At 43.1% G+C, this 24,229-nt stretch overlaps 2 protein-coding genes across 6 annotated transcripts; both read left to right on the plus strand.

Annotated features, from left to right (window-relative positions):
* Window positions 1–1,660: 1,660 nt before the first annotated feature.
* pnisr (PNN-interacting serine/arginine-rich protein) lies at window positions 1,661–15,274 on the plus strand. Of its 4 annotated transcripts, none has more exons than XM_056286023.1 (12): window positions 1,661–1,704; window positions 2,231–2,343; window positions 2,544–2,720; window positions 3,097–3,335; window positions 4,687–4,849; window positions 8,540–8,730; window positions 11,433–11,567; window positions 11,688–11,787; window positions 12,417–12,470; window positions 12,902–13,096; window positions 13,191–14,283; window positions 14,946–15,274. In XM_056286023.1, the coding sequence occupies exons 2-12, from the start codon at window positions 2,256–2,258 to the stop codon at window positions 14,977–14,979; spliced, it is 2,469 nt and encodes an 822-aa protein (XP_056141998.1). In that variant the 5' UTR covers window positions 1,661–1,704; window positions 2,231–2,255; the 3' UTR covers window positions 14,980–15,274. The 4 variants fall into 4 exon arrangements, 3 of the variants coding, with proteins under 3 accessions (XP_056141998.1, XP_056142000.1, XP_056141999.1); XM_056286024.1 differs by having other exon boundaries at window positions 1,679–1,704; window positions 2,236–2,343; XR_008810717.1 differs by lacking the exons at window positions 13,191–14,283; window positions 14,946–15,274 and having other exon boundaries at window positions 12,315–12,470; window positions 12,902–12,993.
* A 709-nt stretch (window positions 15,275–15,983) lies between these two features.
* Window positions 15,984–23,839, plus strand: coq3 (coenzyme Q3 methyltransferase). Of its 2 annotated transcripts, XM_056286614.1 has the most exons (6): window positions 15,984–16,240; window positions 18,150–18,287; window positions 19,520–19,619; window positions 20,512–20,778; window positions 21,629–21,788; window positions 22,509–23,839. In XM_056286614.1, the coding sequence occupies exons 1-6, from the start codon at window positions 16,053–16,055 to the stop codon at window positions 22,646–22,648; spliced, it is 993 nt and encodes a 330-aa protein (XP_056142589.1). In that variant the 5' UTR covers window positions 15,984–16,052; the 3' UTR covers window positions 22,649–23,839. The 2 variants fall into 2 exon arrangements, with proteins under 2 accessions (XP_056142589.1, XP_056142590.1); XM_056286615.1 differs by lacking the exons at window positions 18,150–18,287; window positions 19,520–19,619.
* The last annotated feature ends 390 nt before the right edge of the window (window positions 23,840–24,229 follow it).

The following is a 24,229-nucleotide window of genomic DNA, read 5'->3' on the forward strand; positions in this document are numbered from 1 at the left end:
AGTTCACCAGGGAGGATGTGGAAAATGACAGGTTAGCCTTCTTAGACTGTGAAATTGCAATTGGTGAGGGGGGACATTTGATTGTTGATGTTTACCGTAAACCAACACATACTGATCAGTATTTACTCTCATCATCTACTGGAAAACAAACTAGGAGTCATCAGGACACTGTACCACCAAGCTGACAACGTCCCCACCGACACAGTGGCCGGCGGAGGGGAGAAATCCCACATTACACAGGCCCTGGTTAAGTGTGGTTATCCTAACTGTGCACCAGCCGATCGAAGTGAGGAGGACAACAGCTGCCTAAGCGTACACCAGCGGTGATTCCCTTTGTGGTGGGAGTGTCGGCACAGCTGAGACGCACATTTTCAAAACACCGCGTCTCAGTTGCTTTTAAACCCCAAAACACGCTGCGCCAGAAATTGGTCCACCCAAGGCTGGATTATGGACCGGGCATGCTGGGTGAGTGCCCCGGGGTCCCGGACCACGAGGGGCCCCAAAAGGTCAGGGGTATTGTGTTCGCGTATAGTAGGGATCCCCAATCATACCTTACAAGGGACATTTGTTCCAACACTGTGTTGCGATGCAGGGCCCAAGCTACAGCCTCTACTGATGCAGGGTCCCAAGCTACAGTCTCTACTGATGCAGGGTCCCAAGCTACTGTCTCTACTGATGCAGGGTCCCAAGCTACAGTCTCTACTGATGCAGGGTCCCAAGCTACAAAGTCCATGCAGATTGGCATAGCGTCGACTACCGTGTTGTGTATTTGCATTAGTTTTACATTTAACAATGTTTAGTATTGTTTGCGTAGCCTATCTGACGGGGGGGGGGGGGGCGCAATGGACGTGCATGCCCTGGGGCCCCCTGGTGGGTTAATCAGGCCATGGGTCCACCCCAAGGATCGGGTCCCCCGGCACAAACAAAGCAATATGGTGTATGCTGTTAAGTGCCAGGAGGACTGCCGTGATTTGTACATTGGGAAAACTAAACAGATGCTGGCCAAGAGGATGGCACAACACGGGAGAGCTAACACATCAGGCCAGGACTCCGCAGTCTACACCCATCTACAGGCCAGTGTCCACTCTTTCAAGGATGAGAATGTGCAAGCCTTGATATGGAGGAACGCTGGTTTGAACGGGGAGTCAAAGAGGCCATCTATGTTAAGAGGGAACGACCATCCCTGAACCGAGGAGGGGTGGGGGGGGTACATCTGTCGCCAGTTTACAATTCTGGGATTGCAAACGTTCCCAAATCCTCTGTGAATGGTACACATGGCCATTGAAACTACTTAATGATCACGCCTAATTTGCATATGAAACAGATCGTTGTTTTCGGTCGTTATGCAACTGTTGTTTATAAGGGTGGGGATATCTGCAGTCAGTTGAGACTGAAGAGGTCACTTAGATGAGTGATGAAACGTTTCTGTCAATAAACTTTGTCTCCAGATAAACTGATTCAACCTTCTTCGGTTGTGTCAAGATGAACTGATTCAACTTTTTGTGATTGCCATACCTGGATTAGTGAGCATGCAAGTCAACTGTATAAACTGACAAGCGCGTTCACGAGTCGTGCCTGCGTCATCCTGGCTCGTCGATTCTGCGCTCGGTCCGCCTTTGCGCACTTCCGGCAGACCCGTTAGGCAGTGTAGCCATTTTGATTTTTTTTAGTCCAAGCGGTGGAAATAAGGTTGTCTGCAGTAAGGTGGGAATATTTATAGCACGGTGTTTAACACCACTTTCAATCCCATTCTTGTTTTATGATAAACCCAGCTGTAAAGTGGCATGACTAGAAATATTAAAGCACTTTTATCCAAACCCTTACTTTTAAAATGACGCCAACTTGGCAGGTTGAGCTGGTTGGTCTTAGCCTTTTGCAGCTAAGCTAAATTAGCTTCCTTGGCTTGCAAGGGTAGTGTAAAACCGTAGACTTGGATACAGCGATTTTTGATATCAAAGTTTAATTAATGGGGTGAAATGCATCTCGATTAGGTAAACAAGGTGCTATGCGTAGAAATCAACTGTTATTAACGGTCACTACCCGACTGTTAGCATTAGCAGTTTAACTCGCTAGCATTGGTTAACTATTGGGCTATTGTCGAGGCGCACGTTAGCTGTTCTTCTACACCACCGTTAGACCAGAGTTCGCAACACATGTTGGAATTGGATAACTGCATGTCAGCAAGCCAAATACAAATGGTGCAAATTATTTCCTGAATTCCTCATTGTAGGATAGAATACGCTGTAGAGGCAGAGATGTGGGACCAGGGAGGGCAGCCCTGGCCGCAGTGGCCCCTAAGCCAGCAACAATGGATGCAATCCTTTCAGCACCAGCAAGATCCAGGTAAGTTATCACACACCTTCACGTATATACTTTGTGTTTGTTAGACTTAATCACATTTTAACAGGTCTACTCTGACATTGCATATAAATCATAGCCATCATTGAGTGATGATGGCTATGATTTACAATTAGGGTCACAATTGCTGTATAGTACACATTGAAAGTGTTGATTTTCAAATCCTTATACCTGGCGTTGCATAGGTCAAGTTGACTGGGCAGCCCTGGCACAGGCATGGATAGCCCAGAAAGAGTCTACAGGAGCAGACCAGCAGAACCTCCAGCCCAATGGACAGGAGATCCCGGGTATTGAACCTGTCACACAGAGCAATCATGGAGGGTTCCAGGGTGACCCATCATTTGGCAGAATATGGCAACCAGGTACATGTTTAAATAAAGATCAATCGTCTGTTCCATTGTCTGGTGTTTATATATATTTAAAGTTTCAGTCTTGAAGATTTAGTTGCTAACAAATGTCCTTTTCATTATTTCCTATTACAAGTCAACTTTTTTTTTGTGGTGGAGAAGGTGCTGACATCAGAGTACTGGTGATTGTTTAATTTCAGATTAATTTCCAAATTTGAATTGCTGAAATACCAATTCAACAACCAGTATCACCTAACCTAGCAACACAAAATCAGCAGTATTCAGGATTGTAGCATTGAATGAATAATTGACATGACTCACTGACATGTTCACTTTGTACTCTCGCAGTCACAATGTCCATTTTTGTTTTGTTTTGTGCATTTATCCAAAGAATGGGGACTGCATGGCCAGCCTCCCCCTCCTCCTCCTCCCCCTGACCAGGCCTGGATTCCTCCGGGATCAGGACCGATGGACGTGGTGAACCCCAACGAGGACAGCAACAGCCAGGACAGCCTGGAGTTCACCTCTGAAGCCCACCGCGGGGTTTACCCGCAGAACAGCCATGGGTATGGGGCACAGCCCGACAGCTACGCCATGGCCCCCATGGCCATGAACCAGTTTGATTATCAGGTATGCAGATGCCACAGTAGAACTTCTTGAAGAGTTTGGGTTTTTAGTGTGCCAACTAAGTAACACAACAAGGTGGGATCCATAGAAACTGCTGGAGGCCAGCGTCTAGGTGTGCTGTAGATTAGTTAGTGTTTTCTTGATGCCATGCAGAGTGCTCGCAATTTTTAGCGATCCGGCATGGTTTGGTAAAACTCCTGTCAGCTTTTTTTTTTAAAGTTTTTAAATGAGTTAGGGATGTACCGATACCAGTGTTGGTCTGATACGGTCCTCGTACTGATACTAGTTCTCGTAAAACTACTGCGATACAACCGAACCCGATACCCGACTAGACAATTCCTGCAGAAATTCTGAAAAGTGAGCAGCGCCTTTTTTCACCATTTGGACTGGAAGAGGAGGAGATGAAGCCAGATAGATGACACAGAGTGATAGCCAAGAAGCAAACAAACATGTCAATGTGTCATTTGTCCAAACGGAGACAAAGTTACAGGCATGTGTAACTTAGATGAGTGCAAACAGCCCAGGAATGGACGCGGCGTGGGGCTAAGTGTTGTTGTTTTTTTTTTAACTTGATACGCTACATGCATGTAGTTGCATGCCAGCTGTGTTTTCTGCTTCACTTGTGCTTAAATAGATAAAAACTACATAGAACTGTGTAAAAAAAATTGAGTACAATCTGTTTAAAAATGATTGAAATAAATACCCAATACCAGAGGCAATGCGGCGCAGCAATACAACCTTGTCAGGTTTTTTTTTTCATTGCACACTAAAATAAATCATTCAAATCAATGTGTATCTATGATCCTGTAGTTAAAACGATCTAGTTACCAGTTAATATAGCCTACGCTTCCAAAACCTGCATAACCAACTGCATTATCAGTAGGAAAAACTCAATATGCACACAAAAATCTCCTCAGAAAACACGACTGGCATGTATCAAATGCAGTCAGTGCCATATTTGTTCAGGAAAACACAAAGTTGAATGTTAAAATGTTAGCAACAGCATCATGTATATTTATTACAGTCAGAAAATGAGGAACCTCTGATAAAAATAAAACATGTTTTCAAAGTCATTGTTAGAACTGTAATGGTATTAAGTACTGATATCAGTACTCGGTATTGGCAAGTACCCAAATGTAAGTACTTGTACTTGGTCTGAAAAAAGGTGGTATCGGTGCATCCCTAGAGTTAGTCATTACTCCATGAAGGAGTGGTAGATAAATATTAGCTGCTATGTCCCATGGAGAGGCACCATCAGCAACAAGTTCTGTCAATGCTGTTTGTTGACGGCAGCAGCAGAGTCTATTCTGTGCTTGGTTCTATCATTAACTTTGTGTTTTCTGTTTTTCTGTAGCACGGAGCTGCTCCCTCCTATGGCCCCACTCCCACAGGCTTCCATCCTCCGTACTGGCAGGGCCCTCCTCAGAACAGACGAGACAGTAGACCCCCTGGTTTCAGGGATCGACCAAGGTCACCCATTCAGCTTCCTGTAAAACAGGAGGCTCCAGCAGTGTTAGGTGGGTGTTCTCTCACTTAATCTTTAACCTAAATAAGGATAAGAATGACGGTACTATTAACAATATTTGTACATACATAATATGCATCATATTTTTCAAAGGAAAGTGATGGCTGCTATTTTTTTTAATTTTTGGACAGTCTTTAAAATACTTATTTGATTTAGAGCAGCGGTTCCCAAGCTTTTTACGCAGTGCGCACCCCCTTCTACATCCAAACCGAGTTGACGCACCCTAATCCCGCACACCTCAAAAAAAAGCAACGTAGCCTATTTATAGCCACATTAAAAGCATCAAGTTTAATCATACAGTAATAATAACACACATAACAAAATATTCAAGAGATCGCAACAATGTGCTCTCATATTCAAATGAAACTGAAACCACACTGCAATAAAGCTTCAATAAATTGCAACAAAGTTACGCACAAACAGTAATTTTTAAAAGAGCAAAGAGGATGGGTGAGGGTGAGAACATGCACAGGCTCAGAGGCTGATAGGTCCATCATGAGAGAAGATGGGGGGGGGGGGGAATGCTGTCATATTTTTAGCTGTATTAAAGAAAAATTGACTCAAGTTTAGATTACAATTAACCATACATAACATAGCGGTTGCGGAAATTAGAACACCAGTAATTCGAATCAAATTGCAATAAAGTTACACTATTCACCACATAAAGAAGAAAGAGAATGACATGCATAGGCTCAGAAAATTATTACACCATTACACCGCCATTACATTTTTCCACTTTACCCCCTTGAGCAGGGTTCCCAAATTAGTTTCCCCCAATGGCCAAATCATGTCATGCATGCCAAGTCAAGGGCCAAATCATCTAGGTTTTTTTTCTTTCCTTTGCACCAGCAAAAGTTGCTTTCTGTGCAGATGTTGTTGCTGCTATTACGATTATTATTAATATTATTATTATTGTTATTGTTATTATTAGTGGTGGTAGTAGTAGTAGTGGTGGTGGTAGCATTAATGTATGCCTGGGACTCTTAAAGCCTGTGTTGAGGGTAACACAGGAAAAAATAATTCTTGAAACAAAACAAGTCCAAAGCCAACCATTTAATTATGGGCAAAAATAAATGGATGTTTATTCACCATTCATCAGTGAGAGACGTGAGAGTGACCGGATGAGGCAATCCTTCTGATGTCAGGCCTGTATTCTGTTGTGGCAAGCCTGTGGCACTGGCCAAGATATGCATTGGAGAGTCTGTTTCTTTCCTGGTTGTTGATTGAGTTCATTGTAGAAAACGATGACTCGCATATGTACATGGAGGGGAAATTGTGAGTAGGAGCGTTGCAATAGCTCTCATGTTTTTGAATGAAGCTTGGGGAAGCACATTGATCCAAAAGTCACTCACCCCAATGTCCTTTTGTTGTGCTTTGAGCAAATCAGATTTTCCCATCTCCAAGACCTCCATCTGAAGAGTTGCTTCATCTATGGAAGGTACTAGCATTTTGGCCTCTGCAGTCTACTGGCTGTCAGCCAAAATGGAAAACGGCTATCTCAGGAAGAGGAGGATGTCACCCGAGAGTTTGAGGGGAGCTTTGAAATTGTTCCTTGAAGTTTTCTGCCAGGTTCATCATGAAATCCTTCATCACTGGATCCTCCCGCATTTCATTCTTCTCGCAATACTCCCGCATATATGGAAAGTGCAACTTTCTCTCGTGAATGTGTCTCTCCGAAAGGTCCAGCTTTGACCGGAAAGCTTCAACCGTCTCGTACATGGCTGTAACATCATTATGCAGCAAAAGATCCTTGTGTTCTGCTGACATTTCCACCAGCAATGCTCTGAAAAGACGATGTTGCAGACTAGAACTCTCACGAACGAAATTTACCAGTCTTGTCACAGTATCCATCGGCTCTTTCATTTCCCCACACAGTTTAGTGCACCTCACTGATTTGTGAATAATGCAATGAAATGGTAAGAGTGCTGGGTTAACAGCAGCAAGCCTGCTTACCAAACCCTTGTGTTGTCCTACAAATAACGGAGCCTCATCAGTGACAACAGACAAAATTTTGCTCACATCCAAGCCATTCTTCTGAAAGAACTGTGTGACTTCATTAAAGATGATTTCCCCAGTTGTGCACCCAGGCAGAGGAAGCAAACAAAGTAGCTCTCCCCGAAAGGTCTTCCTATCAAAAAAATCTTGCAAACACAGATAGCTATTCAATATTGGTTCGGTCACAGGACGAGTCCATGGCTAGTGATATCGCTTCTGGTTTCTCCAAATCGGTGAGTAGATTGGAAAAACACTCCTCCACTAAAAGTTCTACTCTTCTTGATGCCGTGTTATTTACAGTGGCACCTACTTTAATAGCTCCACAACCGTTTTCTTGTTTTTCTCATCATGACTTAAAACTTCAGTTGCACACAGCATCAACTCAGCATCAGCGAATGGCTTCTTAGCTTTAGCAAGGTTCCATGAAACATGGAATGATGCAGCTGTTGCACTCTCTTGTGCCGACGTTGATTTACAGATATTAGAAACGGAGTGCTTGTATGATATCATATTTGCTATTTTTTGTTTGCAGTGATCTGAGTTTGGAGGGTAGTTGGCATTAAAACTGGCAGCATGCATTAGGGCTGTCAATGAATATTCCAAATTCGAATATATAACCGAATTGTAAAAAACAAAACAAAACACATTCGAGTGTGAAAATTAATATTCATTTGTAGAAAGAAAAAAAAGCACTACTGCAGCTGTCTGCTTCACAAATTCTCGCGAGGGCCTTGGCCGCTGCACAGTCAAATTGGTGGTTATAGGAACAGTAATATTTCCCAGAGATCATAGTTCGTAGAACTTTATTCACAATTCATTTTTTCATCTGAAAATATGTTGGTATTGTCCAAGGGTGATTAAAAACTTGTTACCCTGGTGATAAAAAGAGAAAATTAGATCACATTACTTGCCCCCAACCCCAATTTCTTAGACGTCAAGTAAGTGCATCAAAGGCATAGCACGCATGTAGGGATTACTGCATTAGACTTATAAAATATTTGATGTGATTAGAATGGTGATAAGCTGGCATTGGCCAACCAAACACTCTGGGTAGGTTTCTGACAAGCTGGGGTGTGGCATTGTACTACCTCACTGTCACCTTCAGTTGCTCCACCCCACCCTCAATTTTCTTTTTGCTGTTACACCCGTTTTTGGCATTTTCAAATTGCCAGTGGGCAGAGACAAGCTAAAAATGGGTGTGTACCTACATTTTTTTCAATGGCAAGTTTGATTTATTACAGCAATAACTTTCAGTATTTACTGCCCTCAGTGTTTATTTGGCCTTTGTTCAAAATTTGCGAGTTGTCTAAGACTACACATTTACTCAAGCAGTGTTTCAGTGTCATCAGTGTATGGTATTCAGAATGCTATGGTTAAAATTATACAGCTTTGTTGTCAGAAGTTAAGTCCTCATTCAAACTATATACTGTTGTCAACGTTTATACTGTCTTGCAGGGAAAATTGAATGGATAACCTTAAATGACAAGTTGCACTGACTGTTTACCTTTTCGAAAGAAAGCTGTTAGATAACAACATGAGAGTAACACCATATAACAAAGTGCAATACATTCAGGTATTCCTAAACATTGTAAATCATTGTATTCCTTTTATAAGAGTATAGCGAGACACAACAGTCATCAATGCATAACCCTGGATAACTTTTTTTTACTTTTCACTTTGCCTTCAGATGCTGTGAAAAGACGCACACTGCCCGCATGGATTCGAGAGGGCCTTGAAAAAATGGACAGAGAGAAGCAGAAGAAGCTAGAGCGAGAAAGAATGGAAAAGGAGCGAGCTGAGATGGCAAAAGATGACGATGTTGAGGATGAGGAGGATGAGGGAGATGATGGGCCTCGTGTTCCCCGCAGGAGTAAATTTGTAAGTGGCCCATTTCAAGCAATGTGACAGATTTTTCTTATTTAAAACAGAGTTCACTCTTGGTGTACATCTATGTACACTGAGTGAACTCTCTTTTAAATAGAAATGAATGGCCTGTGAAGACACAGGGCCATCCACTAGTGCCGAGTGATGTTGGGAAATGCACTTTTTTTTTTCTTTCAAATAGCTCTATTTATGTTATCACAATATTGACTTAAACTGTTGATGTTTCGTGTTTACTTGGATTTAAGGCTCATCAAAAATCAACTGTAGTTAGGTTGACAGAAGTAAATTATCTAGAATTTTGATTAGCCATAGCTGATAAATTAACTGCAAATATTAGGGAGTACTATTTTTCCTTTTGACTCCTTCATTGACATTTTGAATTGGAATTACAAGTTAAATTTACAAAGATATGTTGAATGTTAAAATTATTAATGTTAAAAATACCCACAATAGATGCTTGACTCTTCGCTTTGTAACTGATTTTCTTCTGCTTTTATTTTCCTGATTGCACATTCCTTAGTGGTAGAATCAGGGTGGGTGATAAGATTGCTAGTGCTTCCTTTTGAAGAAGTAGGACTTGGTAGTAATACATAGATATTTCAAACTGCCATTCATCATCATTAGCAAAACCAATGTAAAATCAAACAACTGAATTGAGTAGATGGATGAAAGGTGGGGTGAGGGAGGAGTTTGGCGAGGCTATGGAGGAGGACTTCCGGTTGGCCTCAAGGAAGTTCTGGCAAACCATCCGGTGACTCAGGAAGGGGAAGCAGGGCTTGACTCAGGCTGTGTTCAGCCAGGGATGGAAACTGTTGACCCGGACTGGGGATGTTGTCGAGCGGTGGAAAGAACACTTGGAGGAGCTCATGAACCCAACTGACACGTCCTCAGTGGAGGAGGTAAGAGTCTGAAGACTCAGGGGAAGCCCCACCCATATCCCTGGCAGAGGTCTCTGAGGTAGTTAAAAAGCTCCTCAGTGGTAAGGCGCCGGGTGTGGATAAGATTCGCCCTGAGATGCTGAAGGCTCTGGACATTGTTGGGCTGTCTTGGTTGACATGCCTCTTCAGTGCCGCGTGGAGGTTTGGGACAGTACCTGTGGAGTGGCAGACTGGGGTGGTGGTTGCCATATTCAGAAAGGGGGACCGGACGGTGTGCTCCAATTATTGGGGCATCACATTGCTCAGCCTCCCTGGGAAAGTCTACTCCAGGGTGCTCGAAAGCAGGCTCCGACCGATTGTTGAACCTCGGATCCAGGAGGAACAATGCAGATTCCGTCCTGGCTGTGGAACAACTGACCAACTCTTTACCCTTGCGGAAGTGCTGAGGGGGGCATGAGAGTTTGACCAGCCAGTCTACATATGTTTTGTGGACTTAGAGAAGGCTTATGACTGTGTACCCCGGGGCACTCTATGGGAGGTACTGCGGGAATATGGGATACCGGGGCAGTTGCTACAAGCCATCCGGTCCTTGTATAACCAAAGTGAGAGCTATGTCCGCATTCTTGGCACAAAGTCAAACACGTTTCCGTTGGGTGTCGGACTCCACCAAGGTTGTCCCTTGTCTCCGATTCTGTTTGTGATATTCATGGACAGGATCTCAAGGCGCAGCCAAGGTGAGGAGTGTGCCTATTACGGGAACCTCAGAAATACATCTCTGCTCTTTGCAGATGATGTGGTTTTGTTGGCTTCATCAGAACGCGACCTCCAGCGTGCACTGGGCGGTTTGCAGCTGAGTGTGAAATGGCTGGGATGAGAGTCAGCACCTCCAAGTCTGAGGCCATGGTTCTCCACTGGAAAATGGTGGATTGCTCCCTCCGGGTTGGGGATGAGTTGTTGCCTCAAGCGAAGGAGTTCAAGTATCTCGGGGTCTTGTTCACAAGTGGGGGTAGGATGTAGCGGGAAATCGACAGGCGGATTGGTGCAGCATCAGCAGTAATGCGGACATCATATTGGACCATTGTGGTGAAGAAGGAGCTGAGCCAGAAGGTAAAGCTCTCAATTTACCAGTCAATCTTTGTTCCAACCCTCACCTCTGGTCATGAGCTTTGGGTAGTGACCGAAAGGGTGAGATCGTGGATACAAGTGGCTGAAATTAGTTTCCTCCGTAGGGTGTCTGGGCTCCGTCTTAGAGATAGGGTGAGGAGCTTGGACATCCAGAGGAAGCTTGGAGTAGAGTCGCTGCTCCTTTGTATCAAAAGGAGCCAGTTGAGATGGTTCGGGCATCTGATTAGGATGCCTCCTGGGTGCCTTCCTTTGGAGGTTTACCGGGCACGGCCAACTGGGAGGAGACCCTGGGGTAGACCCAGAACTCGCTGGAGGGACTACATGTCCAGTCTGGCCTGGGAACGCCTTGGGATCCCCCAGGAGGAGCTAGAGGGCGTTGCTGGGGAGAGGGACATCTGGAGTGCCCTACTTAGCTTGCTGCCACCATGACCTGACCCCAGAAAAGCAGCTGATGATAAATGAATGAATGAAAAAAAGGATGAAAGGTGGCTCAAGTGACCACATGAACATTTTGGGTCTTTTAGGAATTTGGTGAATGCTAAGCTCTATCAGGATAAGAACTGTGTTGTTCCGCAGGTTCTAGGACTGTAGAAATTGTATATAAAAGCAATCATACTGTGTATGATTGCATTTGCAAAGAATGTATGCCTTGCTGTGCTGCTGTAACTCAGTGTTTGCTTTTATCTGCACCAGGACAGTGACGATGAGGAGGAGAACGAAGATGATGAGAAGGCCTCCATTAAGAAGGAGTTTGCCAGCCGGAGCCCATCACCTCTCCCAGAGGACAGCGAACCAGAGATGACTGAGGAGGAGCGGGAGTTCCAGTTGGTTAGTTTTGTCCATCTACATTTTTGGATTTCCAAAGATCTTGATATCTGATATATCTAGTTTTGTCTTGTGTTATGACTGATAATGAAAGCATTGTCCCGCATATTTGTCCTCCCCTAGATGGTTCTTACTAAAACGTTGCTAACAGAAATCTTGCTGGAGGTAACCAATGAGGAGATCCAGCATGTAGCCAAAGAGGTTCACCGCAAAGCAACCAAAGGTCTGCACTCGTTTTCTCCAGATCATGCATCCTCTGTGCTTGTCACCAAGATATTGTGTTAAAATCTGAAAGGAAGTCATATTTATTCATAATCTCTGTAAATGTACGTTAAATGTGCCTTGTAACCAAGGGTGAATGAGCGACACACCCAAGAGTGAGTATATCTAGTCTGGTGTGCATTCTTCACCATTCTCTGCTAATGCATCGGAAAAAAGGATAGCAAAGTCTCTAAATACAGCTCTAGAAAAAATATTTCTATTGGTTCCTAGCATCGAAAGGCTTACTGAAGACTGTCTTAAAGTCTTGCCAAAGACCCATTGTCATCCTCTTCTGCTTAGAGATACAAGTGACATACCCCATTAAGTGGCAATGCATTAGTACAGAGTGGTTCTTTCGCTCCTGTCCGACTGTTTGACTTGGATAATATGACCGACATTTGTTGTTAACCCTCTCTCTTTTCTCCATTTTCTGTTCTTTTGTTTTTTTGTTTTTGTTTTTTATTTGCTTTTTTTTCTCACCAACGACAGCTCTTGTGAATAGTGCGTTATCTGTGACCCCTTCTCTAACGAAAGAAAGTGGTGGCTGTATGTGTTTTAACATGTTGTTCCTGTTGTTGATGTGAATCAAAGCTCCTGCAAAACAGCTGGCACAGTCAAGTGCACTGGCTTCTCTGACTGGCCTCAGTGAGTATCCCTTTTTCTGTTAAGGGGGAGGAGGGGGCAAAGGGGTTGAACAGTGAAAAGGTATAGAAAGAATGGTGGGGTAAAAAGAAAAATAACAATTGTCTTGTGACTGTCTTGGATTTTAGATTGTTGGAGGCAGAACTAGCAATCTCAAAGATTGCCCTGGATTTAGAGTTGTACTTTGGTAGAAGCATGCATTTGAAATCTTGAGTATCGGTTGATTATATACTTTTTTTCTTTCTTTTTTTTTTCTTTTTTTTTTTTTTGGTGGGGGAGGTTATGAATGATGTGTGTGTATATTTTGCTGTACATATGCTGTTAATTTCGAAATTAAGTTTGGGAGCAGTTAAAATGAAAGCTCAATGTGAGAATGGATCTTGGGTCTTCTCTGCTGCTATGTTCTCAACATTCTTGGGGCTCTGTTGTGGCAGGCGGGCTTGGTGACTATGGCTCAGATGAGAGTGAGAACGAAGACGAACGTAGCAGCCGAGGTTCAGAGTCCTCCGACACAGATGAGGAGGAGTTGCGCCACCGCATCCGGGAGAAGCAGGATGCCTTCCGCCGCAAAGAGCGAGAGATGCAACAGATGCAGGAGAGACAAGTGCCGGAGGTTGTGCACACACGTGGTAAGAGTGTAAGCGTTACTGTATGTTTAGCAGCTTTGATGCTTACATCATCCTCTTTGGTTATAACCTGAATCTGTTTGGTGTTTGTCCACAGAGGAGATGGCGAAAGAGAGATTGAGCAGAGAAAGGGGGGATTATGACGAGGGTCAGTCAGAAAATTCACATAAGCAGGAAGTAAGGGAAAGACAGGCGGAGCCCACAGTGGAAAGGCGTAGGTCCCGTAGCGAAAAGGAGAGCAGTGAGGGTAGGCAAACAGGCCGAGGGAAAGAACGATCAGGGCGAGGCAGCAGTGATTCCCCAACCAACGGTCACAGCAGCAGCTCCCGCTCCAGCTCCAGCCACAGCAGCAGTCACTCCTCATCATCATCCTCTTCATCATCAGCCTCCTCCCGCAGTTCTTCCCAATCCTCGTCCCCACGAAGGAAGAGAAGGCGCAGTCGATCTTCCTCCCACAAGACTCGCCGTCGCAGCCGTAGCCGTAGCCACAGCTCACACAGGCGTCACAATGAACGCAGTGAAAAGGCCAGGGACAGACGGAGGAGCAGCGCAGAACGCTCTGGTCGCCACAAGCATGACCGCAGTAACTCCAGGGATCGTAGGAGCCGCAGAAGTAGGTCCAGGGACAGAGCCAGGGCCAGAGATAGCCGTAGTCGCAGCAGAGACAGAGATAGGGATAAGGAGAGAAAGAGGAGCAGAGATCGCAGAGACAGCAGTCGTAGTCGAGCCAGCAAACACAAGCAGAGGGCTTCCAGCAAGGACAGAGACAGACGGAAAGATCGAAGCCGCAGCCATGACAAAGACAAGAAAAAGAAGGACAAAGACAGGGAGAAAGAGCGGGAGTTGGATAAAAAGAAAGAAAAGCCAAAGGCCAAAGAGAAAGAAAGGGAGAAGGGCAGTTCTGTTGTGGCCGAGGAGAATGGCAAATCAAAGAAAAGGAGAGAGAGTGACTCTCGCGCAGACTCTCAGAGTGACAAGCACTCCCGACAGGATAGCAAAGGCAGTAAGAAGGGCTCCACTAAAGCAAGCAAGAGGCACTCAGACTCTGACTCTAGTAGATCACCCACCCCTGAAGTTAGTAAGGAAAAGAAATCTAAGAAATCCAAACGTAGTCGTTCAAGGTCTACGGAAAAATCTCACAAGTCTGGTAAGAAGGCAAGCCGCAAACACAAGTCTAAGTCACGATCAAGGTAGTATTCGTTTTTCTCTCTTTTTCTATTGTATGTTTTTGATTGTCTCACTGTGATTTTCTCTGGAGGCCTTTTAACCAATCTTATTTTCAATAACCCCAATTTCAAACCTCAAGGTTGATTGTGAAAATGGTTGACCTCATTTAGTTTGTCATTGCTTTGAGATACTATTTATAAATGCAGTCATAGCTGTTTTCAGTAGCAGCTTTTCTATAACTGTTAAGCGCTCAAGGCTGATGTCATTTTATGTTGGCCATGCTTTTCTAGAAGCTGTATTTGTCAGATAGTACAGTTTTCCCTTCACTTTCCAGAAGTTTCTGTATTGTTCCGCATTGCCTTTTAGAGTGTAGTCTTCAGCCTTTTTATGTTACACACCATTTAAATTAGTATCTGACTCCTTCGCCAATGAAATACAGTGTTGTTGGTGAACTTTTAGCAATGCTAAATAGGACTTTGCCAAAGAAAAAAATATCTGACCCTCTTTGTTGCCTCACTAGGAATTTTGTTCATCTGTTGAGTGTTAATGTTTTGTGAGAGTATATCTACTATGGACTCTGGGTGTGTGTATGGAGGGATGGGTTGGGGTGCATGTGTGTGTCGGTGTCAGTGTGGGTGAATGTGTTAAGTGCAGTACTAACGTTTTGTCTATGTCTCTCTTTCAGGTCAACATCCCCTTCTCGCCGCAATAGGCGCTGATGAGCACAGTTAACATCACGATCTGTGCACCTTATCTTTTAAATTCCATGAGTTGAACGGGCTTGTCTCATTGTAGAGGCAATGGTGTAGGTGATGTCTCCGTTTGTCCCCCGTACACTTCTCGCATCTTTGTAAATATGTGATATTTTCTAAAATGCAGACTGAAAAAACAGGACATTTTGAATGCTAGGTTTTTTTTCTTGTATCATTATGCAAAGCTAAAGACTTGGTGATCACTCAATACTGTTATATCATTTTAAACCCATAACAGGATTAAAATTTTTCCAAATATAAATGTACATTGTCCAGTAAAACTGATTTGTCTCTTGTTTTGCCTTATTGCTTCTTGGATCTTTCCTCACCGTGCTATATATAATGATCAGTATGCAATATTGTCTATTGGGCAACACAATATGTCACTTGGTGTGTTTCTATTTTTGTGTCAATTGAAAACTAGTATTTAAAGTATTTTTTATCAAAATAAGTTGATAATTCCCACCTCGTGATGACATGTTTTCACAATGCACAACATACCCTGAACTGTTGAGGAACATGGTGCCAGGTTAAAAACTTGAAATAATGGGTACTATTTATGAGTCGCACAGACAATTTACCCCTGTGAATGACATGTTCTTGGGCCCTTCAGTACCAACAGCCGTACAACACAAAGAAACACTACGTTGAAGTGTGTATGATAAAGATTTGTTAGTGTATATAGTTGGTAGATAGAAATAGTCCAGATTACCAATAGCAATCAAACACTGGGATTTGATCGCATTGCGCATTTATCTTTAATTCGAGTTATAGAGGTTGCATCGTAAAGCAAACATTCATTAGACATCACAATGCGAAGCCTTCTCATTTTGACACCAACATATATATAACGTAATTCTTGTGGCGGTTCACTGTAATTTAAGTATTTGACGTGTCGAGTGACGATCGCGTTCGACCGGTAGGAACCTTTTATTGCAAGCCGGGTTTCTGCCGGGCCAGAAGTTAAACGGACGAAGTGTCACACTGACCGCTGGGGTACACGAAGTAAATAACTACGTTCACTATCATGAAACGTCAGTATGTATCGTAGGTTTGGACGTTTCATGCTCGGGCATTGCCCCCGCGAACCGGTTCATGTTTGTAAGACACTCCTCAGTGGTAGAGGTCGGACCGCGCTAAAATGGCCAGTCTGCCAACATCACACGTATTTGTTGAGGAAGACCAAACGTATGGATGTCGAGCTACACGCCTTTCCCTGTCAAATAAGGTAAGTTATGTGGGGGGTTACGACCGTTCCTCGCAAAAATGTTGGCGAGTGAGTGCATCTTCTCAATTGAACATGAGCCCTCAATTCGAGGCCTACTTTCAGTTACAAGCAACACGAACCGTTAAAAACAAGCTGTTATGTTAAAAACATGACCGCTGTTGTTCACATACAGTGGTGCTTGAAAGTTTGTGAACCCTGTAGAATTTTCTATATTTCTGCATAAGTATGACCTAAAACATCATCAGATTTTCGCACAAGTCCTAAAAGTAGATACAGAGAACCCAGTTAAACAAATGAGACAGAAATGTGATACTTGGTCATTTATTTATTGAGGAAAATGATCCAATATTACATACCTGTGAGTGGCAAAAGTATATGAACCCCTAGGATTAGCAGTTAATTTGAAGGTGAAATTAGAGTCAGGTGTTTTCAATCAATGTGATGACAATTAGGTGTGATCTGGCGCCCTGTTTTATTTAAAGAACATGAATCTATCAAAGTCTGATCTTCACAACACGTGTTTGTGGAAGTGTACCATGGCAAGAACAAAGGAGATTTCTGAGGACCTCAGAAAAAGCGTTGTTGATGCTCATCAGGCTGGAAAAAGTTACAAAACCATCTCTGAAGAGTTTGGACTCCACCAATCCACAGTCAGACAGGTTGTGTACAAATGGAGGAAATTCAAGACCGTTGTTATCCTCCCCGGAAGGGGTCGACCATCAAAGATCACTCTAAGAGCAAGGCGTGTAATAGCTGGCCAGGTCACAAAGGAACCCAGGGTAACCTATAAGCAACTAAAGGCCTCTCTCACATTGGCTAGTGTTAATGTTCATGAGTTCACCATCAGGACAACACTGAACAACAATAGTGTGCATGGCAGGGTTGCAAGGAGAAAGCCACTGCTCTCCAAAAAGAACACTGCTGCCCGTCTGCAGTTTGCTAAAGATCACGTGGACAAGCCTGAAGGCTATTGGAAAAATGTTTTGTGGGCCGATGAGACCGAAATAGAACTTTTTGGTTTAAATGAGAAGCGTTATGTTTGGAGAAAGGAAAACACTGCATTCCAGCATAAGAATCGTATCCCATCCGTGAAACATGATGGTGATAGTATTGTAACCTATTTTTCTGGACTTGCCCGGGGCGGGATTCGATACGGCTTGTACTGCACCACAAGGCGACGTCACTAACCGCTCGGCTAAAGGGTCAGACCTGCTCGTTAGGGACTAACGTGTTTTATTAGTAGTTTACAGTATCATGGTTTGGGCCTGTTTTGCTGCCTCTGGGCCAGAACAGCTTGCCATCATTGATGGAATAATTAATTCTGAATTATACCAGAGGATTCTTAAGGAAAATGTCAGGACATCTGTCCTTGAACCGAATCTCAAGAGATCGTGGGTCATGCAGCAAGACAACGACCCTAAGCACACAAGTCGTTCTACCAAAGAATGGTTAAAGAAGAATAAAGTTAATGTTTTGGAATGGCCAAGTCAAAGTCCTGACCTTAATCCAACCGAAATGTTGTGGAAGGACCCGAAGCGAGCAGTTCATGTGAGGAAACCCACCAACATCCCCGAGTTGAAGCTGTTCTGTATGGAGAAACGTTTAGTTGCAGTTATTGCTGCACAAGGGGGTGGGGGGTCCACACCAGATATTGAAAACAAAGGTTCACATACTTTTGTCGCTTACAGATATGTAATATTGGATCATTTTCTTCAATAAATAAATAACCAAGTGTGATATTTTTGTCTCATTTGTTTAATTGGGTTCTCTTTATCTACTTTTAGGACTTGTGTGAATATCTGATGAAGTTTTAGGTCATATTTATGCAGAAATATAGAAAATGCTAAAGGCTTCACAAACTTTCAAGCACCACTGTATATGGCAGATATGTGTCCCTGTTCTCCCATAGTGCCCGGCCAGCTTCCCAAACCACAGTGGACCCCAGTGAGATAAAGAGGTTCCAGTCACTGGCCAGCAAGTGGTGGGATGAGCAGGGGGGATTTTCTGCTCTCCACGCACTGAATGACCTACGAGTGCCTTTCATAAGGTGTGTTTGTGTGACTGGAAAAATAACAATGTTCTTAATTTTTTATAGCAAATGTGCCATGCCTAAATGGTCCATTTTATTAGTAGTCAAGAAATGCCCAGAAGGATGAGGGCAAATGACACAAAAAGACAAGTAGAACATTGAAGGAGCAGAAATTAAAATCGGTATTATTCCACGTAAGGGCACATTTGTAACCAAGACCCTTTTAGCAGCCCAATGTCATGTGTTTTGGAGAGGACTGATGAGAGACACTCCTATTGGCCCTGAGTGATAATTATTGCTTAATCTGTTCATCTAGCAAGGCCATCATTGTGCCCCCCCCCCCGTTTTCTCAGAGATGATGATGATAATGATGAGTCCATAGCGACAATCCACTGCCACTCTCTGTCTTGAGTCTGTGTGATTTTTCTGACATGGCCCTGCCCTCGAGAAGGTTGTAAATAAGACACAACAGCACAACCACAGCTGTTGCTGTTTTATCATATCTTATCCTAACTTCTGCCTCTTCTCATCTATCTAGTGAACAGTTTAATTAATATCAGCAGTTTAATTACTGAAGTCACATAACAGTTTGTGAAGTGGCTCTAAAAGTTCATGAATAACATAATAGTTGATTGCAAAAATAGCTTGGCATCCATTTTACTGAGTTTGTGTAAGTGTGCATATCCATGCATCAAGTGTATACATATGTATGCACTGTGTGTGGGGCTCTGTATATCAATGCCTATGCACTCCCCTCTCTGACTGCTTCTACCAATGCCACAGCACCACAACTGAGCTTTGGTGTGCATCATGCCAGAGGCAGACAACTGTCAGTCAGGAAGGCATTGCGAAGGGATGGAGTTGGAGAGCTGAGCAGAAAGAGTAAAATGGAATTTGCAACTGTTATTTAGCCAGAGGATAAATAAGTTGGGTTTTTTTCTGGTTTGGCTGGCAGTACAGCTGGGGCAATATGGGCGAGGTTGTGACAGCAAAAGGTGTGGAGAAAATTGAGATTCTCTGGGGCGCTAACCCCCCCCCCCAACATCCTGTACACCTCCTTTATCACATAGAGCAATATTGGCTGGGGCGTCATCATAAAAGTGCACACATTTTTGTCACGCACTTGACCATTTCAGGTTTGACTCCCTGACCCAAGAATGTGGACATCTCACAATGAGTAATTGCTGTGGTGTGCAATGAAGATGAGATTTTTGTCTTTAAATGGACGTGTTGTTCATCCATGTTTCCAGGGATAATCTGTTGAGTTTACATGGAGGGCATCGGCCAGGAAAACCCCTTGCTGGACTCAGGATACTGGATGTTGGCTGTGGTGGTGGCCTGCTCACAGAGGTGATACTGTGTGGGTGTATGTATGTTTGTGTACACGTTTTAATGTATTTGTACATGCTGTAAAAATTCTAAGGACATTGAGTCTGTGTGGACTACCTACACAGAATTCTTGCAAACAAAAATATGCATAATTGCTCCAGTTGCACACACCCTTGTCAGAAATCCCTCTTTTTGTTTGTTTTTGTTTGTTTGTTTGTTTGTTTGTTTTTGGGTTTTTTTTTTTATTCCCAATTTTCAAATTAGATTGAGCCTGCCCTTCCAAAACAAGTCTGCCGGAATGAGATTTCACATGTAATGTTGTCTACTGCCATGCTTTTCACATGTGTACTAATGGCTAAGAAAACATTCAAATGTCAGCCCAATTCTTATTGTCCTTTGATTTGACTGGTCGTGGTTTGGTGGAGTGGACAGTGGGGTAGTTTACACTTATTTATCTATTTTCAAGTTTTGATAGCTTGACAGTTAGGACAGAACTCTTGCCATGGCTTTAATTTAAAGTGAAGACATACCAGCGGTTTTACGTGATCGGTGCAGACAAAATCAGGTCCCACATTACACAGCTCTGTCACAGATGCTGTCACATTCACCCTGACAAACACACACATGCAGCTTCGGTTAAGATTTGAGCTGTGTGAGTGTGTCTCTGAGACTCCTGTCGCTTTGACCCTTTCAATCAGAAGAGATCAGTCGGATGAGGATGGAGGTTTTCCCTTGGGCCGACGCGCACACGTGCCTGACTGTTCATCCAATTTTCCAGCAGGGGGCACTAAATTTTAGAAACAAACATGCACTTGAATTTTTGCAGATGTTATAAATCAAATGTCAATCGATAATATTCCTTTTATGATTTCTCCCTTGAAAATTCTCCCAACACCCCTCACCCACTCACTAGCCCCTGTGTCGCCTAGGAGCTAATGTCTTAGGTATTGATCCTGTGGCAGACAGCATTGGCACAGCCCAGCTGCACTCGTCCTTTGACCCGGACCTTCATCACGTGATCCGTTACAAGGCTTGTACCCTGGAGGAGCTCTTGGGGGAAGAAGGGGCGGAGGAAGCAGAGGAGGGAGATGGCAAGTTTGATGCCATTGTGGCTTCTGAGGTGGTGGAACATCTTGCTGACCTGGAAACATTCACGTTCTGCTGCAGCAATATGCTCAAGGTAGTTCACGTGATGATGTGTGTGTTTGCTTACAGCTGATAACTCTTGAACGTATGGCTTGTTCTGACTCACTTGAGTAGAGCGGTGTGTGTGTGTCTGGGAACATGTATGTTAAGTCATTTGAGTTTTTGGTTTTTATTTCCAGTGAGTGGGTATGGATCCATCTTCAGATGATTATGGTATATATGGTGCAGCATTATGTGCTTTGGTAAAAACTGTATATATGAACTGAGGCAAGATGACCATAGTTTCCTGGGTTTGTGGGTCAGAGGACAAATGAGTTGAGGAAAAACACCAAAGATCCCTAATCTCCACACATTATTCAGTTGAGTCAAGGACTTGATTCTCTCTCTCTCTCTCTCTCTCTCTCTCTCTCTCTCTCTCTCTCTCTCTCTCTCTCTCTCTCTCTCTCTCTCTCTCTCTCTCTCTCTCTCTCTCTCTCTCTCTCTCTCTCATACACACACACTTTCTGTTTCAAATGTCATGAAGATGTAGGGATACACTTGCCCCATATGTTACTGAGTTCAGTGTAAAAGCCAATCGTCCACTCTTTCGCCTCCCTTGCTCTTCCTGTCAATATAAATCCCCTTCTTGTTAGAATTGTAAATCCTGACCTTGTGGGAACCTGGGTCTTTGGTAGTGGTCACACTTCCAGTCATGTGAATTTGACTATATCCATTAAAACCTCTAAATCCACTGTACAGTAAAAAATAACTTAGGAAGCATATTTTTTAGTTCTTGCAGCAAAGAATTTCCCAAAAGAAATCAGTTTATTTTAAAGCAATAACTTGAATACTGCAATGTTTTCCTCATATTTCAAGCCAAATCTGGTTGTGTTGTGCATGTGCAGCCAGGCGGCTCGCTCTTCATCACCACCATCAATAAAACCAGGCTGTCTTATGTGCTGGGTATCATAGTAGCGGAGCAGCTGCTACGCATCGTGCCCAGTGGGACCCATGACTGGGACAAGTTCATCAGCCCTGTGGCGCTGGAGCGACTACTAGAGTCCAGTAAGGCTTTTTTTCTTTTCTTTTCATTTCAATAGACCCTGCCCCTTCTGCACACACGTCTCTCCTCTTTCCCTTAGACCTCGCCAAGCTGATATTCCTGCCACCAATAAGCTCATACTGCTCATACGGTTTCTTATATACAGCCCAGTTTTGCAATATTTTATGATTTTCTTTTCTTTATGTCTGATATGTTACTGTTAAAGATGCATTAATGAATGCATCTTTTGAACGCAAAGCAAATACCTGTGTAGCTTTTTATTTTTTCTCTACATCAGAATCTTTTGTGTCATTTGTCATTTTTTCTCTGTGGCATCTTTGCCAAGACACATTATTCAAGTTCAAGTTCTATTTAATTGTCAAATGCACAACAATATAGTGTGGCAGTCATTGCTGGCAATGAAATACTTAGGCGTCAGTTCTTCTTCAAAACAAGCTAAAGAATATGACATAAATGAAAAGTTAAAACTATAAAATCTAAAAATTAACTGTATAAAATTACAGTATTTACAGCCCAGCATGAGATCAAAATTCAGTTTTGACAGGCCAGAAAAAAATATTACTTACTTGTCTGACAATAAAAACTGTTACTATGGAAGTTTGTCAATGCTCAGCCTCCAAAATTGGGGCTCATATGTCATATATTAGAGGTTCCTGGGAATGCAATTTTTTTTAAACTTAAAACATGTCTTTGTGTGACTACCCCTCCCTATTCCTTTCCAGACAGTTTCTCAGTGCAGTCTATCAGGGGGATGCTGTACAACCCGCTGTCAGGGAACTGGAGCTGGACTAACAACACCGACATCAACTATGCCCTGCATGCGCTCAAAGTAAGCGAGGAACCCCTGCCAGACCTCGACTAGATAGACAGCCCCAGTTCCAGTGTACCAGGCATGCATTGCAGCTGCACACGGTTTCGGTCTTACAGAGAAACAAGTGGAAACCAATTGTCAAACAAGAGCCTTTCCGAGTTCCTAGAAGCCAGCTATGATGCAGCACATAAGACTCATTTTCCTGGCAAAAGCGAAGGAGGCTTGATGAAGCCTGAAGAAGGACCGGGAGGAGAGAAAAAAAGAGAAGTGTAGCATAGATTCATAACGGCTCTGAGCATGATTAGATTAAAATATATTGTTGATTTTCAGTTATGCTGGGATGACGCTGTATGCTTTACTGTGTGGTTGACAGATTGTTGCTTGCTATTTCAGAGGTGCTGAGAATCTGATATGCTTTATAAGTTTGAAGGTGGGTACATTCTGAGTTTGCATCCTCTAAATTGTTCATTTCTATAGTGTTGTGGGGAAGTTGTGTTTACATAGACTTCATCAGTATGCGATTACCCTAGATTTTGTAATGTACACTGCTAGGAGCAATGGAATATCTCTAAGAGGGTATTAAAATCTTTTCTGTGTCATCAATGGGAAGTAGGCGATTGCTAGGAGTGAGCATTATTTCATAGTATGTCATATTACCAAGTAAGATTGTCCTCTCGGGGTAAAAGCTCCCTAAAATATTTTAATGTCAGTGAAAAATCTGTTTTTGTTTCACTGTTCTCACCAAATATGTGACTCCATAGAGGGAATTTTAGATATTAAAGCCTTTCTCATACATTCCTGAAATGAATGAGCATGAGACAGCACGAGATTATAACTGGCTTCATCTGGATGTATTACATAATCCAAATCAGCCCCCTGGCAGAAACTTGATTATATATTCATGTTCCAAAAAAGTCTAATAAACGGGTTTTTACACTCCGTCCAAAACAACGAAATTTCCCTAGGTTTTTTTTTTGTTGTTGTTTGTTTTTGATCTGAAATTGATTGGCAGTATTGTTGTAAACTGTCCGTAGTGAAGTTACTGTTATTCGGCCTTCGCTGTGGCGGTAGTGTAGGAACGCGTAATTATAACGCCATTATAAATAACCACCGGAACGGGCATGTGGACTGCGGGCAGTACAGACTCACTGGGTTTGGTTTTCTGTTTGTACACTGCTGTTTTACCTGATTTGTTGGAAAGCTTGTGCTACTTTGTTGAAAAATGAATAAACCCTACCGCGGCTAAAATGTATAGACATAATCTGCGCATACGCATTGACACTTGGTAGGCCCACGCTCAATAACGCATCTCATTGGATGCTAGCTACGATAACGTAGCTGGCGGGTTATGTGTAGGCATCAGGCTAATAGCGAGCCAATGAATCACGCCAGTCACTTGTAAACCATTCTAATTTAACTTTGGGGCCACTCACAAAACATGGGTGTAGCTAAGAGGGGGTCAGTCGACTTACCCCCAAAAGGACGAAAGGTAAAAAGAAAGAAAGAAAGAAAAAGGCTAAAGTGTATTTAATGAATCCCAGCAACAGTTGTCTATAGGAACAACAAAACACTCAGAGTCACTACCACATGTTTTGAATTATTTAATTATTTGGCGATCTTTCCAGTCTATAT

The sequence above is a fragment of the Lampris incognitus genome, chromosome 9, assembly GCF_029633865.1.
Source record: "Lampris incognitus isolate fLamInc1 chromosome 9, fLamInc1.hap2, whole genome shotgun sequence".
Classification (NCBI taxonomy): domain Eukaryota; kingdom Metazoa; phylum Chordata; class Actinopteri; order Lampriformes; family Lampridae; genus Lampris; species Lampris incognitus.

Coding starts and splice junctions, on each gene's coding strand:
- pnisr (XM_056286023.1), top strand. CDS start 2,256: ATGTGGGACCAGGGAGGGCAGCCCTGGCCGCAGTGGCCCCTAAGCCAG. Junction 4,850..8,539: donor GGAGGCTCCAGCAGTGTTAG/GTGGGTGTTCTC, acceptor CTTTGCCTTCAG/ATGCTGTGAAAAGACGCACA. Junction 11,788..12,416: donor TCACCGCAAAGCAACCAAAG/GTCTGCACTCGT, acceptor TGTGAATCAAAG/CTCCTGCAAAACAGCTGGCA.
- coq3 (XM_056286614.1), top strand. CDS start 16,053: ATGTATCGTAGGTTTGGACGTTTCATGCTCGGGCATTGCCCCCGCGAA. Junction 19,620..20,511: donor GTGGTGGCCTGCTCACAGAG/GTGATACTGTGT, acceptor CCCACTCACTAG/CCCCTGTGTCGCCTAGGAGC. Junction 20,779..21,628: donor GCTGCAGCAATATGCTCAAG/GTAGTTCACGTG, acceptor GTGCATGTGCAG/CCAGGCGGCTCGCTCTTCAT.